Source organism: Vanessa tameamea, chromosome 17, assembly GCF_037043105.1.
Source record: "Vanessa tameamea isolate UH-Manoa-2023 chromosome 17, ilVanTame1 primary haplotype, whole genome shotgun sequence".
NCBI lineage: Eukaryota > Metazoa > Arthropoda > Insecta > Lepidoptera > Nymphalidae > Vanessa > Vanessa tameamea.
Genome location: NC_087325.1, coordinates 11,152,047 through 11,167,845, shown reverse-complemented (window position 1 = coordinate 11,167,845; position 15,799 = coordinate 11,152,047). Strand labels below are relative to the sequence as shown.

General features: G+C 33.4%; 3 protein-coding genes across 3 annotated transcripts; 2 read left to right on the top strand and 1 right to left on the bottom strand.

The window, feature by feature from the left end:
- The first annotated feature begins 1,300 nt into the window (after positions 1-1,300).
- Positions 1,301-3,442, top strand: LOC113404376 (serine/threonine-protein kinase RIO3). The gene is made up of 2 exons (XM_026645247.2): positions 1,301-2,793; positions 2,865-3,442. Exons 1-2 carry the CDS (start codon positions 1,456-1,458, stop codon positions 3,297-3,299), a joined length of 1,773 nt encoding a protein of 590 aa, XP_026501032.2. The 5' UTR covers positions 1,301-1,455; the 3' UTR covers positions 3,300-3,442.
- Positions 3,443-3,498: 56 nt separating this feature from the next.
- On the bottom strand, positions 3,499-5,516 carry LOC113404378 (40-kDa huntingtin-associated protein). The gene is made up of 6 exons (XM_064217450.1): positions 5,357-5,516; positions 5,038-5,287; positions 4,671-4,884; positions 4,329-4,407; positions 3,876-3,988; positions 3,499-3,784 (listed from the first exon to the last, which is right to left on the bottom strand). The coding sequence occupies exons 1-6, from the start codon at positions 5,419-5,421 to the stop codon at positions 3,618-3,620; spliced, it is 888 nt and encodes a 295-aa protein (XP_064073520.1). The 5' UTR covers positions 5,422-5,516; the 3' UTR covers positions 3,499-3,617.
- Positions 5,517-6,123: 607 nt separating this feature from the next.
- LOC113404316 (general vesicular transport factor p115) lies at positions 6,124-14,438 on the top strand. The gene is made up of 9 exons (XM_026645181.2): positions 6,124-6,344; positions 7,097-7,231; positions 7,474-8,420; positions 8,601-8,922; positions 9,924-10,068; positions 11,628-11,876; positions 12,131-12,303; positions 12,911-13,198; positions 14,286-14,438. The coding sequence occupies exons 1-9, from the start codon at positions 6,267-6,269 to the stop codon at positions 14,379-14,381; spliced, it is 2,433 nt and encodes an 810-aa protein (XP_026500966.1). The 5' UTR covers positions 6,124-6,266; the 3' UTR covers positions 14,382-14,438.
- Positions 14,439-15,799: the final 1,361 nt, after the last annotated feature.

Genomic DNA, 15,799 nt, shown 5'->3' with positions numbered 1-15,799 from the left:
ATTAATTCATATGTTGAACACTAGCATCTCAAATAAGGAAGTTAGTTAAAATAAAATAGAGAGAAACACCATAAAATATATATATAATAAATATATAAATTCAATCCATTGTCGTAACATTTATTAACATTTTATTGGTTCTGCCAAGATACATTTTTAAAGATTTTAAAACATTGTTGTATTAACTATTAATATATTCTTTTGTACGATTCATTACATGTATTATATATATAATAGCTCTATTCTCTGATTGTAAATTAAAAAGGCAAAGATGTTCACGGATAACATTATACTTATAGTTAATCAACAAAAGCGAATGCAATTACCGGTAAGTAGTACGTTTATAGTTGATGTGTATTGTGTAAGACCTTTCCTCTCGCTTTCCTGCAATTTGTTGTAGTGAATAGTTATTTGATTAAAATGAAACGGAAATGTGTAACAGGAAGCCGGAGAAGCGCGCGCTATTTGCCTCTTCAAAAAATTTGCATTTCTGGGAACACGTCTAACGTCTAGATACGTCTATTAAATAGAGGAGTCGTTTGTGAATGTGGATTAGTTTTTCTAAAGCCATGTTGCTACTTCTGTCACAGCATACTGGTTGTGTGTTGTGACACAAGTCAGAAACTCACTTAATATTATCACATACTCAGTAGAGTTAACTGTGACCATACAATCATAAGTAAAAAAATCCTTGAAGAAATGGGGCTCAATGTATTTTTCAGCTGGAGTTACTACTAGTACTAATGCATTGTTTTAGGATTTCGCAAGTTAGTTTATTGACCATTAAGGTGCAAAATTTCGTGTGGCAAACGTAATTCAAGCTGATAAAACAAGATAGCATCGAACTGAAGTTGAAACTCTTTGTGAAAATTTAGAAAACTGACGAGTTTTCTGTATAATTAGTGTAAATCTTGACTGTTCGAACTTTTTCATTCATTTATTAATTAAAACTGAACTCAGAAACTGTTTCCGATTATGTAATTCATGGTAATCGCAATACAAGCGACTCAAAGTTCAGTTAATAAACGTACCTTTGATACAATAAAATTGCTGTAAATAGAGCCCAAATTGCGATTTGTGATTAAATATAATAAAATTCCAAGGTAAGACCTAGCTGTTCTACCAAAATCAAAATTCTCTACAAATTAAACTTTCGGGAAACATATCTATTAATGTTCAGATAATATTTAAAATACTTTAATTGTTAATACGGAATAATACTTATTTTACAATTTTCAATATTTTTAATCTGTCCTATAATACTTCAACTCAATTAATTTGACAGATATCTACTAATTCTATATTTTTCTTTATCTGTGGTGAAAATAAAATTGCTTTGATTGAAGTGAACTATACACAATATTGTGAAATAAAATTTTAATTACGTACAAATCTAAATATATATTTATTTTAACAACTATTTTAAAACTGTGATATACTTTTAATTTATTTAAGATGTCGAATCCCTGGAAGAAAGTTTCTGTGCCCTCTGATACGCAAAACTTGTCTGATATTATGTCAGAGGAATATGCTAAGGGTCTGCAGGTTAAAGAGGAGATAAAGTTTGCTGAGCAAATATCAGATAACCATTTTAGTGTAGAATCTACAGAACTCTCACCTGATATTATACGGCAAATAGAGGAGTCTAATGTGAAAGAGTATTGCGATTCAGATGCTATTATTGCAAAAGTTTTGCAATGTCAGTTCGATAAAGAATATGATGACGAAATAAAAAGAGTTGAAAAAAAGCGAAATGGAGACGCTAAGGTATCTGTATCCTTTGATAATTATCGCAATGTTCCTGAACATTTAGTATACGACTCTGAATCTGACGACGAGGATGTTGGTTTCTCTCATAAAAAAGATTGGGATCGATTTGAAACAAACGAGAAAGAGTTCGCCAGCCTTCCTAAGCGAGGATATATTATGAAAGATGGTGAGATGGTCACCAAACATGATAGCACTATTAATGGGAGGAGAAATGCTTGCAAAGTAATGGCATTTCCACCTGAAGTATGCACAGGCGATGGTGCCGGATTCGACATGAAACTATCAAATTCTGTGTTTAACCAATTGAAAGAGCATACTCGTTGGAACCAAGCTCGTAAACACAAGATGTTGGACAGAAAAGAGAGCCAAGCCACTGCCGAAATGGGTCTTGATGAAGCAACAAGACTTATTCTTTTTAAGCTTATCAATAATGGTATGTTAGAAGACATTAATGGTGTTATATCAACTGGTAAAGAATCAGTTGTGTTGCACGCTAATAGTGATCAGTCATACCCAGAGATGGTTTTACCTAAAGAATGTGCAATTAAAGTCTTTAAGACTACTCTAAATGAGTTCAAAACTCGTGACAAATATATAGAAGCAGACTATAGATTTAAGGATCGCTTTTCTAAGCAGAATCCAAGGAAAATTGTACATATGTGGGCAGAGAAAGAGATGCATAACATGATGAGAATACAGAAGATTGGTTTAAACTGCCCTGAAATGGTTTGCTTGAAGAAGCATATACTTGTGATGTCTTTTATTGGTAAAGATAATAAACCTGCACCAAAACTGAGAGATGTTATTATGAAGCCAGATAAGTGGCCCAGTGTTTACAATGAAGTTATAGAGGCCATGCATAAATTATACAAGGTTGGGCACTTAGTGCATGCAGATTTGTCGGAATACAATATTCTTTGGTGGGAAAATAAATGTTGGTTTATAGATGTGTCCCAGTCAGTGCAGCCAGATCATCCTAATGGTCTAGAATTTCTCTTGAGGGACTGCCGTAATATTATCAATGTAAGTAATAAACTTAATATTAAATTCAATTATGTTAAGCAATATCTTTTAATTTTGTTTTTTTTGTACAGTTCTTCGAAAGGAAAGGAGTTTCAGACATTATCACAGCTGAAGATTTATTCAAGTCTATCACTGGATTTGAAGAGGTTGATGTCAATATGCTGGAAGGTGTGCATACCACCTACAATTCCTTATCTTCTCGTTTCGAGATAGCTCCAGATGACAACAGGAATATCAGCTACCCATTTGAGTATTGCTGGCAAAAAACCAGTGAAACCAAGAAAGGAAAAAGTGACAACAGTGATGAGGAAGATGATGAATTCGATGAAATGTGGTCACGTTCTAAAGATAATGAAATTGTTGATATTTCTGCCAACTTTGGCAATGAACTCAAGGTTGACAATTGTCTGATTGATAAAAAAGTCAACTTTGGTGATGTAATAGATGTTGCTATACTTAAAAATCATGGGGATATAAGTAGTAGTGACATAGATAAAAAATCTTAATAGTTCCATTCATTATGTATCTTGAAATAAAATATTATAAGTGTTGTTTTTAGAAACACTTTAAGAGAGAAGAAAAATGGTGCATAAAACTAGAAAAAGACAAAAAAAGGAATGGTATCAAATAAAGTGACTAAACTAGCTGAGTTTTTCATTGTTTATTTCCTCTGAATCTTAAGAGTTTTTTTAAATTAAAATTAAATAGTATATGAAAAACAACAATAAACAATACTTTAAAGAATCAAAGTAGTAGTTGCAAATTATAAGATCTTATGCAACATTATTATTTATTACAATAAGAGAAACATCTGCTTTGCATTATCATTCAGACTTCTTTTCAATAATAGTTTCCAGCAACTCTCTCTGTTCCATGGTAAAATATGGTTTAATGTCAGAAGCTATACTAATCAGAGATTGTTGATCCATACAGCTGCTGGAGATAATAATAGACTGTAGTTTTAACCTTAAATCAATGTTGAATGGAATGGCTGGAAAAAAAATATAATTGATATTTTCAGAGTATCACGTTGATTGCACAAGATTTAAATGTGCACAAATTCTATTAAATTCTGTAATTACCATCACTATCTTCATCATACAGCAAATTATCCAACATTTGTTTTAATGATACAGATTTTGTATCTTTGTCAGGATCCACTAAAAGGACCAAAAGAACTCTGCTGACTTGTAGCCTGTAAATAAAAATATATGTAAAATTTACCACTGACTGAGTGATCAATCCTAGGCAAATTTATTACATAAATATTATACCAGATTGTTCTAGTAGAATGGAGTAAAACCCACCTAGTCAACTCTTCTCCTCCATGTTACCAAAAAGGCAAGAGATTGAGAATTATATATTGTTAAGTGCAACATCAATCAATAATGGGATGCAGCAAACAGTGATCATCTGTTGGCTTATTTCGTTTCTACCATAAACATGTAGGTTTCAGGAGGATTTTAATACATATAATTAAGTACTAAGAAAAAATATGATTGTTTAATTAAACTTACAACTTATCTTTAACTTACTCTGTCAAAATACCATCAGGGATGTAAATATTAGAATCGCAAACTTTGTTTGCAGTCTCCAGTGCTATATCATATTTTCCTAAAAGTGAAACAATTAGGTTAATTTATTTATATTATTATTAAGAACCAGTTTGTAAAATGGTAATGAGATTCTTCAGTTAAATAATTAATGGTACTATAAAATAGTGTCATAAAAAGTAAGAACTTGGTATGATGGTAGCATAATTTAAATTTTGATCAACAAAATTATTTAATTTACATTTTTAAATTTGTTCTATGGTAGTCTCATAAAGTGATTTAACTTTATTATTTAGAAAAAAAAACAGTTTATATAAACCATACCACACTTGATGAGTAAGTTCACTAAATTCCTCATGCACATTAATTTCATTGTGCTGTCTTCAATTATATCAACTGCTTGCTCATAATACGCCAAGGCCTCATGTTTATGGTCCAGTTCTATGAGCTCATTAGCCAATTCTAATAGTATTGATGTGCGGATGGCAGACTTTGCTGGATATTTGGTTAGAGCTTGCATATAGCAACCTATAGCTGCCTGAAAGATATTATTATATTTTCAAACTTTAATCCATAAATATATACTATTAAATATATATTAATCATAATAATAAAAGCAATTTTTTGTACTTTATTGTTCAAGTGTTAATCAAAGAAATTAGGTAAATAAAAGCTATTCAAACTAATTCACCTCCAAGTTCTCTCTATCTGGACTGTAGAATTTCAAGGCTGCTAGTTTTTTTTCAGCTTTCATAAATTGTCTAGCTGCGGCAACATACTGTTCAGCTTCTCCCAGGAAATTTCCTGCTGATGCTTCACACTTTGCCGCTCCAATGTACGTTTGACCAGCAAACGCTGGCTGCTCTAAGTGTTCACATTGTATCGCCAGAGCTATGAATTCATTTGTAGCCTCAGATATATTTGGCTTACGCATGAACCTCCTGTAAACATAGAATACGTAAATATTACCTACAATTAAATGATTACAGCACTTAAACTCTTAGCCGTACTTTTTCAGCTTCGTATTAATATTGATGTATTGTTCATTAAAACTAGCACTTAAATCTGTAGCCATTATAATATTGCGTATCGTTAGTTCTCAAGATATAATCGCTAAAATCTAATCAACTATTGGCAGTAATTCGTATTTTGTGCAACAAATTACGAACTCAAAACAATAACAATTCGAATTTATTTGTTGACATTGATTAATGAGTTGACAATTGTGAATTGATTGAGCCAATTGAGATGGATGTCAATTTAACAACGATTCGATTATTTTGTGTACTAACATCGATAGTATTTGATTGTGATTAACAAAATCTTACTTAAAAAATATGTTAAGTAATTATATAATGATTTTATTTTAGAAATTTACTATATCAATTAAATCACTATAGGTTTTTCATTTAATACGTACTATAAAAGTTACGAATGATCCATTTTTATCCTCCTAAAATATTTTATAATAATATTTTAAGTAACATACTGAAGTAAAAAAGGACTTCAAATTTTAATTAACCTAATTTTGATTGGCTCAATTCAATTGAAAAAATAATGTTACTACAATATAATATACTATATTCTTAATCTTTATTTTAAAACGCCATGTTTTTCCCAAAAACACAGTAGTTAAATCCAGATATCTTAATCTTTTGGCAAATAATGAATAATTTAATTAATATATTTGTTATGACTTAATGTTATTATTTGTATCGAATATTCGATTCCATAATCACAGAATAATAATAATTCACAATATGTCATTGATATCCACTGACAACTATATAATTGTCAATTTAGTTATACCCTGACGTGTCGTTGAAATAAATATTGCTGTGGTTTTTCTAATATATCGATATGTTTCACTTAGAATAACAAAATAAAACGATAGCCAATAGTGGGAGACACTCGTACAAAATGGATTTCTTAAAAAGTGGACTAAAAACGGTGCTCGGTGCACCTGAACCTGGACAACAGCCGTCGGTTGCTGAAACGGTGACGATTTTCAGATATTTTCAGTATTAAGAATTAATTGACCTATTTATAAACTTAGCAGTAAATATATTTCAGCATTTAACAACGTGGGTGTAGATGGTATTTTTGTGTGTCACTGCAAACTTATTGCTTGTCTATGTGATTTTGTTTGATGATTTAACTTCCTTAGATGTCTGAACATGAAACTGCTTCAGCTCGATAAGTAAGTAAATAATAAAAAAAATAATAAATATATGAATTAATTGTTTTATAAATTGTCACACAGCTTATATAAAATTTAATTTAATTGAAAATAATTGTTTCATATAAGAGAACAACAACTGATTCATCTCAGTAAAATCTTAATTGTGAGAAATCTATATCATTCTTGGCCTACTGGTGTGAGAGTTATCTGCTGTTTAAGGGGGCCCAGCCAGTTGTTAGTGCTGCCTTATGTAGATTTAACAAAACTTTGATCATCCCAGTCTCATGAGGAATTGTGTATTTATCGAAGAATTTGAAAGAGACTTTGTTCAAACTACACATCAACTATTACATTTTCTACATGTATGGTGATATGATTTCTCTTAAATTTCCAAATTCATCAAAAATGTGACCTTAGGTTTGTATTAATGTTTACTTAAAATTGGTGGCATATCTATTTATATATTCTATCTATCTGAGAGGTGATCACATACTATAAGGCAACATTGAGTCATCTCTGCTCACAATTAAAAGTCATTTTGTATATGTGTAATTTGATATTTTAACAGGTGGAAAGGCTTGTGGAACGAGCAAGTAATTCTACTTTGCTTGAAGATCGCAGAGATGCTTGCAGGGCATTGAAGGCCATGTCCAGGAAGTACCGCCTAGAAGTTGGTGCTCAGGGCCTCGACACATTGAGACAGGTTTAAAAAAATGTTTTTTTTTTAATTTCAGACATATTATATATATGTTGTTTATTACAAATGTACACAACACTTAAGCCAATGTTAGTATTGCATTATTTGTAACAATAACTATAAATTTATACTGAATAGAATAAAATATTATAAAACTTGTATTAAACTCAATTCAATATATGCTTAAATAACTTACAAATGCCTGTTTTGGTATATCTCTAGCTTTATGTATAATTTCATATTTACAGATTTTAGAACTTGACAAGGCTGACAATGAAACAGTTAACTATGCACTGGACACTCTCAACAATATTGTGTCACCTTCACAATTCGAAGAGGAGGAGGACAAGCCTCACATACCAATGAATATTGGTGATCAATTCACAGAAATGTTTATAAAGGATCCACATAATATACAACTACTTCTAGACCTCTTAGACGAATATGATTTTCGAGTCAGACTCTCTACTGTACAGCTTTTAATATCTCTATTAACCAATAGGACTAAAGATATACAGGAAATTATTCTCGACAAACCGATGGGTGTATCTAAAATGATGGATCTTCTATCAGATAATAGAGAGGTGATCAGAAATGAAACTCTTCTATTACTAATTAAATTAACAAAAGGCAATGCCAATATTCAGAAAATAGTCGCTTTCGAAAACGCATTCGACAGACTCTTCGAAATATTGTGCACCGAAGGTTACTCTGATGGTGGAATAATAGTCGAAGATTGTCTTTTGCTTATGCTGAATTTGTTGAAAAATAACAGCAGTAATATTAACTTTTTCAAAGAGGGTAGTTACATACAGAAGATGCTTCCAATGTTCAACATTCCCGACAACTCCGAAGAAGCCGGCTGGTCTCCACAGAAAGTGTCAAACGTACACTGCATGCTGCAACTGGTCAGGACATTGGTGTCTCCGAGCAACTCCGCTCAGATCGTTTCAAACTGTCAAAAGATAATGAACAATGTGGGACTTTTGAATTCGTTGTGTAACATTCTAATGGCAAGCGGCGTCCCGGCGGATATCTTAACGGAAACTATAAACACCGTGGGCGAAGTGGTCAGAGGAGACGCGACCAACCAGGAGTTTATCGGGACCGTGATCGCTCCCTCGTACCCGCCGCGGCCGGCCATCATAGTGCTCCTTATGTCGATGGTCAACGAGAAGCAACCGTTTCCACTAAGGTAAGAATGTCAAAATACAAAAGGAATAGAAATCTGCGTGTGATAAAGTTGATAGTAATTCATAGAACAACATAGTACAGTACTACTTACAGAATGTATTCTTAATCTTATTTGACTGGAAAACTCTTAAATCTTGTGTAGTTTCAACTGATTATAAATAAGTATGGTATTTCAAAAAAGGTGCGCTGTACTCTACTGCTTCCAATGCTACCTCTACCGCAACGAGGTCAGCCAAGCGAACCTGGTCCAAACTCTCCTGCCGTCTTCCACTGACGTGTCCAGCCTCACCAGCGGGCAGATCCTTTGCGGAGGCCTCTTTTCGTCCGATCTCCTCTCCAACTGGTTCTCAGCGGTTGCCCTCATGCACGCTCTCATAGACAACACGACTCAGAAAGAGCAGCTGTTGAGGGTGCTACTTGCTACCAACATCGGAAGTACCCCTGTATCGTTGTTGCACCAGTGTACGTTGTTGTTGCAACAAACGACCAAGTTACAGTCAAAGGTAAGTCAACGCGAGTCTCTTAATTTTGTAGACAATAAAAAGTAAGACGATCCACATCACGAATGAGAGATGTTTTGAAGACTTGTCGTGAGATTACCCGATTTACTTGGTACTTGCTCTATATTTTGCTTATAATATAGTTTCTAACCCAAAATGATCCCACACACAAGAAAGAGATGGCAATATTTTTAGTCTATATTCTTTAGTGTAATTATAGGTACAAGGGGAACGTCTGAGGTATCATAGCTGGGGTGCAGTGACATTGTAAATGTGTGTACTTCTTACAGTACCAGTATCGGGACGAATGTGACCACTCACCATATACTAGTCGTTCGTGGTCATAGACAACTACAATATAAAAATAATTACAACAAAGTACCATTGAAATCTTTGTCGTTTAACCAAATCGCGATAGAGGATGTTAAGCGCTCTCGCGAACTTTGCCAGTTCAACTTCGATCTTCAATTCTCGCCTTGGCGAATATTAAGGGCATTGGGAATTGGATATACATATTCCGACCTCGTTTATAATGATTTAGTATAATAATACAGATAATTGTTTTTTTTTTGTATTATTTAGCTAGTTTGACTAAATTACAACCAACGGTTAGGGAACTGGGCAACGATTTGATAAATTATTTCACATGTTAGATATATGCAAAAGTAAAGCTCAAATAAATACGAATCTATTTGATTCAGTCAACCGAGCTACGTATGCTACAAAAATATGAAATAAACATTCGTCGTATAAAAGATTTGATCATGTTTTTAGACTTAAAATATCACGAAACAGATATATAGGGTCAGGGTGAAACAAATGGGACTATTTTTGCATATTCAAAACGCTGCACTCTTGAAGTTACTGAGGGTTACTAAGGGTAATGTAATCTTTGCTACAAGAACGTCTGCTACAATGATATCATATTAGAAAAAGGTTGATCTTTCAACTTGTACTGAAATGTAGCCACTGAGATAAGCTTAAATGAGTCACAATGCGCGCAGGTGGCGCTGCTGATGCTGCTGGCGCAGTGGACGGCGCATTGCCCGGCCGCCGTAGGCTGCTTCCTGCGCGCCAACGGGGCCGTCGCCTGCCTCGTCAACCACACGAGCTGCAACGAGCACGACGACAACGACTGCCTGCTGCAGGGTGAGCCTCGACCCCACGTACGCGTACACATACACACCTTTACGTAGCAACTTGGACGTGTTAGCTTTGTCGAAAGGCGAGTGGGCCAGTGAAACGGCAAACACGAAAGGCGTCTCAGATTCAGATATGTAATAATCAGTGCTATTAATAATGAGGAAGGCTAAAGTAAAAAGTAAAAGTGGCCTCACTATTTCAATAACCTATATAAATAAATAAAAGGTTTTTTTTTGTGTCACCTAATTGAAAAAATACTGAACCGATACACGTAGTACTTGTACCAAAAGGTGCAGAGCGTTTTCGAGTCGAGTTTTAGTAGAAAGCAGACAACTTCTGCCGACGGTTTTGCTCGTTAAATATATATGACGAAATGTCCATATAGCCGAACATCCACTAGGTAGTCATCAATACATCAAGAATAGATCGAGTCAAAATGCCTGTAAGAAATATATACTCTATTCCAATGGGAATGGGAGAGAATGTAAATAAACAACTTTGACCTTGAATTGACATGACGTTTTAGTTACACTAGTGAGGAAAAAATTACTGAGTGAATGGGTAATGAATGCTAAGGAACGATATATTTTATTGGTTTTACGTAATTTTATGTTATTTTTTAAATAAATTTTATATAAATTGCAGGTAAGGTACATATTCAAATTTTTAGGTAGCAGCATTATTAGTCTTAAATAAACATTGGGTCGTTAGTTTTGATTTGGATCGTTGTAATTCGAAAATAGCCGTAATTAACTTATAAAGAGGTAGTTATTTTCAGCGACAAGTTATAGAAACACACTCACAATTTTATTTATATGAATAGATTTCTATTCCCTCATTAATAAAAAGAAACATTGTATGTTTCAATAATAAAGAGGCATTTTCAAGACATATGACGTATTGTATAATACTAAGGTTTTGAATAAATATAATTTTGTATAGTTTTTAAAGAAACTCTTACTTTATCTTATATCTAAAACGACTATGACTTTGAAATAAATTTATAAGCATTATATTGTTTGAAAAAAAAAAAAAAAATGTAATTGAAATAACATTTTATCTTATCTGTCTTCAAACTGAAAAAGTAATGTTCAATGAGGCAAATCAAAAGTCAGTAGGCAAAAGCAAAAGGTCTTAAATATGAAATCGGTTACAATTACAGTTCGCTTAAACAAAGCCAGGTCATAAGAAAAAATCTTTTGATAATTCCGAATAATATCTTAGTCTTGTATTATTTTCAAAACTATAAATTAAGTATTGCTTTGCATAAAACTGATCTATATTTTTAGATTTTTTTATTTCTTTAAAATGAATTGATTTTTTGTCTATACTTATGTAGTACATCATATAGCGGACTTATCAACAAAACACTTGTGATATTGAAAAGTACAGTTTGTTTTGGTTCTTTCCTATTCTCATTGGAATAGAGTATACTCAAAAATGTCTAATGAACGCTATGCTTTATAAATATTTGTTGTAATATTAATATTTCTCTGTAATGTAATGCATGTTTTACTATATTTTGTTGCAAAAAAGTCATGCAAGCCAATGATACGTGCCCCCAGGGCTGTCGGCGTTCCTGCTGGCCATCTGTATCCACTTCAACGACGACTCGGTGACGAACCACTCGGCGGACTCGCTGCGCCAGCTGCTGCTGAAGCGCGTGGGGCTGGAGACGTTCACGGCCAAGCTGGGCGAGGTGTCGCGCCACGAGCTGTACAACCGCGCCGCCAAGCACCCGCAGCTGCGCGTGGCCGCGCCCGCCGACGTGCTCGTCGACTACGAGTTCTGCAAGCTCTTCAAGAGCCTCGAAGGTGCGCCGCCTCTCTCTACTCGGATAGCGCGCCTCGGGTGGCCCCGCTGCCTAAAGTTTAAGTTTGGTTAAAGTGTGATTCTTTTTGGGGGGCACCAAATTACTCAGAGGGCTGCCGACCCGTGCACCTTCTTCGCTGGGTCTGATATCTTCTGGGTGAGATATTTGACTACCAATAAGCATGTGTAACTCTTCTAAATTGAATAAGGAATTTTGACTTTGATTCAATATTTAAATTGATACTGTTTTTTCCAGGTGTTCTCATTCAGAGTGTACAGATAAAACAGGAGAATGCAGTGAATGAAGAGAGGCAGTCGTCAGAGGCAGACCTGCAGCAGTACAAGCAGGTTATTCGCTTGCAAGACACCCGTCTCAGCGAGCTGCTGCAACAGCTGGAGGCACTGGCGGGGCAAGCCGCCTCGCTGCAGGTACACACTTATACATAACTCTCAAGATACTTTGTACTTCTTTGTAATCTTTACACTAAAAGACCTACAAGATTCACATTATTATATGAAATATTACTTATCTTCTATTTATTAAAATGTGAACAGTAAATTATGTTGTACATTTTTTTAGTATTCTATATTAATATCATAAAAACTTTGTGTTTGTTTGAATGCTTTAATTACAAGATTTACCAGTCCCATTAAAAAAATGTGTTAGATAATCCATTTACTGAGAAAGGTAAAAAGGTGGTAGACTATGGTCATAACGTCACACTATGACTCAGGGAGAGGGGCTGTCACATTTATCAAGGGTTGCTCGAATTAGGTAGTATATATAAGGATAGGGAAACAGAAACATATTTTATTTCAAAGGTGTTCTGACATTTCCGCAAAAAATAGATGAATGTTGACCATAACCAATATTAGCAAAATACAGATTACATAAAAAACAATTTAATTAAATTAATGATTATGAAACATCATTTTATCAATAAATTAATTTCTATACATATGAAGAGTTTCAAGATTCATAACATAATACAAATAAAATTATTCATTAAAAACTGATACAATAATTTATTTCCAGAGCGCTTTGAATGATTCACTGGCAGCTAACTCTCTTCTCAAGGACGAGAACACGCTACTCAAAGCCCAAGTATCTGCTAATTCCTTGCCACAATCACAACCTAACCTGGTTCAACCACCGGACCCTAGAATCGGCGAGTACGAGGCTAGGATACAGCAGCTCACAGATGAAGTGACACAGTTGACCAGAGATCTAAATGTGGTTAGAGAGAGTCAGAAGAATTCCACTGAGGAGTTGGAGAAAATGAAGAAAGATCAAGATGATTTGTTAGAGTTGCTCGCTGATCAGGTAAGATACTATTAAGTTGATAAGGGTAAAACTTTATCGTTACATAAAAGTAACCTGAAAATGTCCCACGACTGGACTAAGGCTACTCTCTTATTTTTCCACACTGTTCCAGTATTTCGTGGATTAAAATTGTGGGTTATTTTTACCCGACACATGCATCGCCTCACAATGTTTTCCTTCTTTGCCAATTAATACCAGAATTAAATTATAGGAAAACACATAATATATACATACATATAAACATATAATATATAAAGAGTGGCACCGACGTTATAACATTAAATGAAATGACGATTAATACTCGTTAATATAAGGCCGATAAAATTATCGAAAAAACAAATAGACGAAAAATAAAAAAGATAAGTTTTCGAACCAATTTATTTTCACGGAAATTAAAATAAAGTTATAAATAAATAAATTAGTTCAATAACTTGTAAAAACAAGTATGGACGTACCCGCTCACCCGCTCCCCGCACAGTCCTCTTTGATTTCAGCCGGCATTATTGTTAATAATTTATGAATGAATGGTTCGGAGCGGCAACATTTGACCTGTTTTGGCCGTACGTTATTGACCTAGTATTTATGTAACAATATTTACGATAATGTTATAGGATGATGTAAATTAGTGAAATAAAGAAAAAGTCCTGTAGCTAAGTTAATGAATGTATTTGATTGTTATTTTGTGTTTGATCTTAAAACGCGATATACTATTAACTTAACTTATATTTATTAACAATAACTTTACTGTTAATAGAGATTAACTTATATACAAAAAATATAAATAAATATTAGACAACATCACATACATTACACTGATCCCAATGTAAGTAGCTAAAGCACTTGTACCACCACTACTCCACCCCACAAACACCCAGACCCAAGACAACATAGAAAATTAATGAACTTTTCCTACATCGACTCCATCGGGAATCGAACCCAGGACCTCGGAGTGGCGTACTCATGAAAATCGGTGTACACACTACTCGACCATGGGGGTCGTCAAACAAATGAAGACAATAAATATATCTCTGTTAATTAATCTTTGTGGTAGTATTTTTTTTGTACAATATTTGTTTATTTCTTACAGGATTTAAAACTAAACGAATATAACATGAAACTATTGACTATGGTATCTTCAATCGAGGGAGACAATGTCATAGAACCAGAAGAAAACTCAACATAGTGCTGCCAGTTATGAATAATGCGTTATAAATAAGATTAAAGACTAGTGCTCTAAAATTATACGCATTTTGCTTAAAACCTTTTTTGAATTCTAATAGATTTCTGTTAAATAATAGTCAGGTTAATGTCGAAAGATGACTTTTTTTAATTGTTTTATTTCTAGTCTTTAAAACAGCCTAAATTTTTAATAATTTTACATTAATAAAAAAAACACAATAACTACATTATTACTTAATTAATTTCTAGAAAAATAATGTAGATATTGAAAACTGACCTTTAAGAGACCAAGAATAAAGTTGCTTTTGTCTCAAACAAATAAATAATTTCTAATTTGAATGTCAATCTTTTTTTATAATGTAATTCATAACTTGAATATGACGAAACTTTAAAACTTACAACTAGGGCTTAAACTTATTAGTCAACTCCAAACACAAGTGTTATTAATTGTCTGTAAATGAAATAGTGTTAATAGTTTATTTGTAAAAGGTGTTAATAAGTACATATATAATTATATAGTATCTTTTAATAAATGTATAATATGTAATATCAATAAAAAATCTTTTAATAAATAATTTATTGTACAGAGTTTTTTATTAAAATCCTAGCTAACTTGCTTTGTCCTTGCTGACTGACGGCTCGCCTTGTGTACTTCAGTTCTTTCCACAGTATAATGTCATATGGCATCCTACTCTGGGGTAATGCAGCTGACATAAATACCATTTTTGTACTGCAGAAGAGGGCTATTCGTGCAATTTATAACCAGAGCCCAAAAGATTTGTTAAGAGGTAAATTTAAAGAATGACTGTCGCTTCTCAATTTGTTTTTGATAATGTTATGTATGTACGCAAAAACATAAATGATTTTCCCAGAAATTGTGACATACATTCTATTAACACTAGGAACAAGAATAAACTTGTTACTCCAAGTACCCGATTACACAGGGTTAGTAATTCTTTTTTGGGGCAATGTATACATTTTTACAACAGGATCCCAGAAAACGTTCAAAATTATTCAATTATAAAATTCAAAAGAATCATTAAAAGAGTGTTTGTGTGCTAAAGGATATTACAACACTAATGACTTTTTAGTTGACTGCACAACTTGGGAACGAAATGATCGCCTCCAGGCTGTTTCAAATAACTAAAATATAATTATTATTGTACATGCAAAATGGAAAAAAAAAAAAAATATCCCGCTGAGTTTCTTTTGCCGGTTCTTCTCAGGTCCGAGGTGTTAAATTCCGAACCAGTGGTAGATTTCTGACTATTAATAAGCAAGTGTAAACACTTCTATATTGAATAAAGATTTTTGACTTCGACTGGTGATCAAATAATTTTATTTTTATGTGTTAAATAGAATGCTTGACCTTGAGAATTCACCCTTTCAAACCGGAACACAAGTATTGCTGTTTGACTGTAG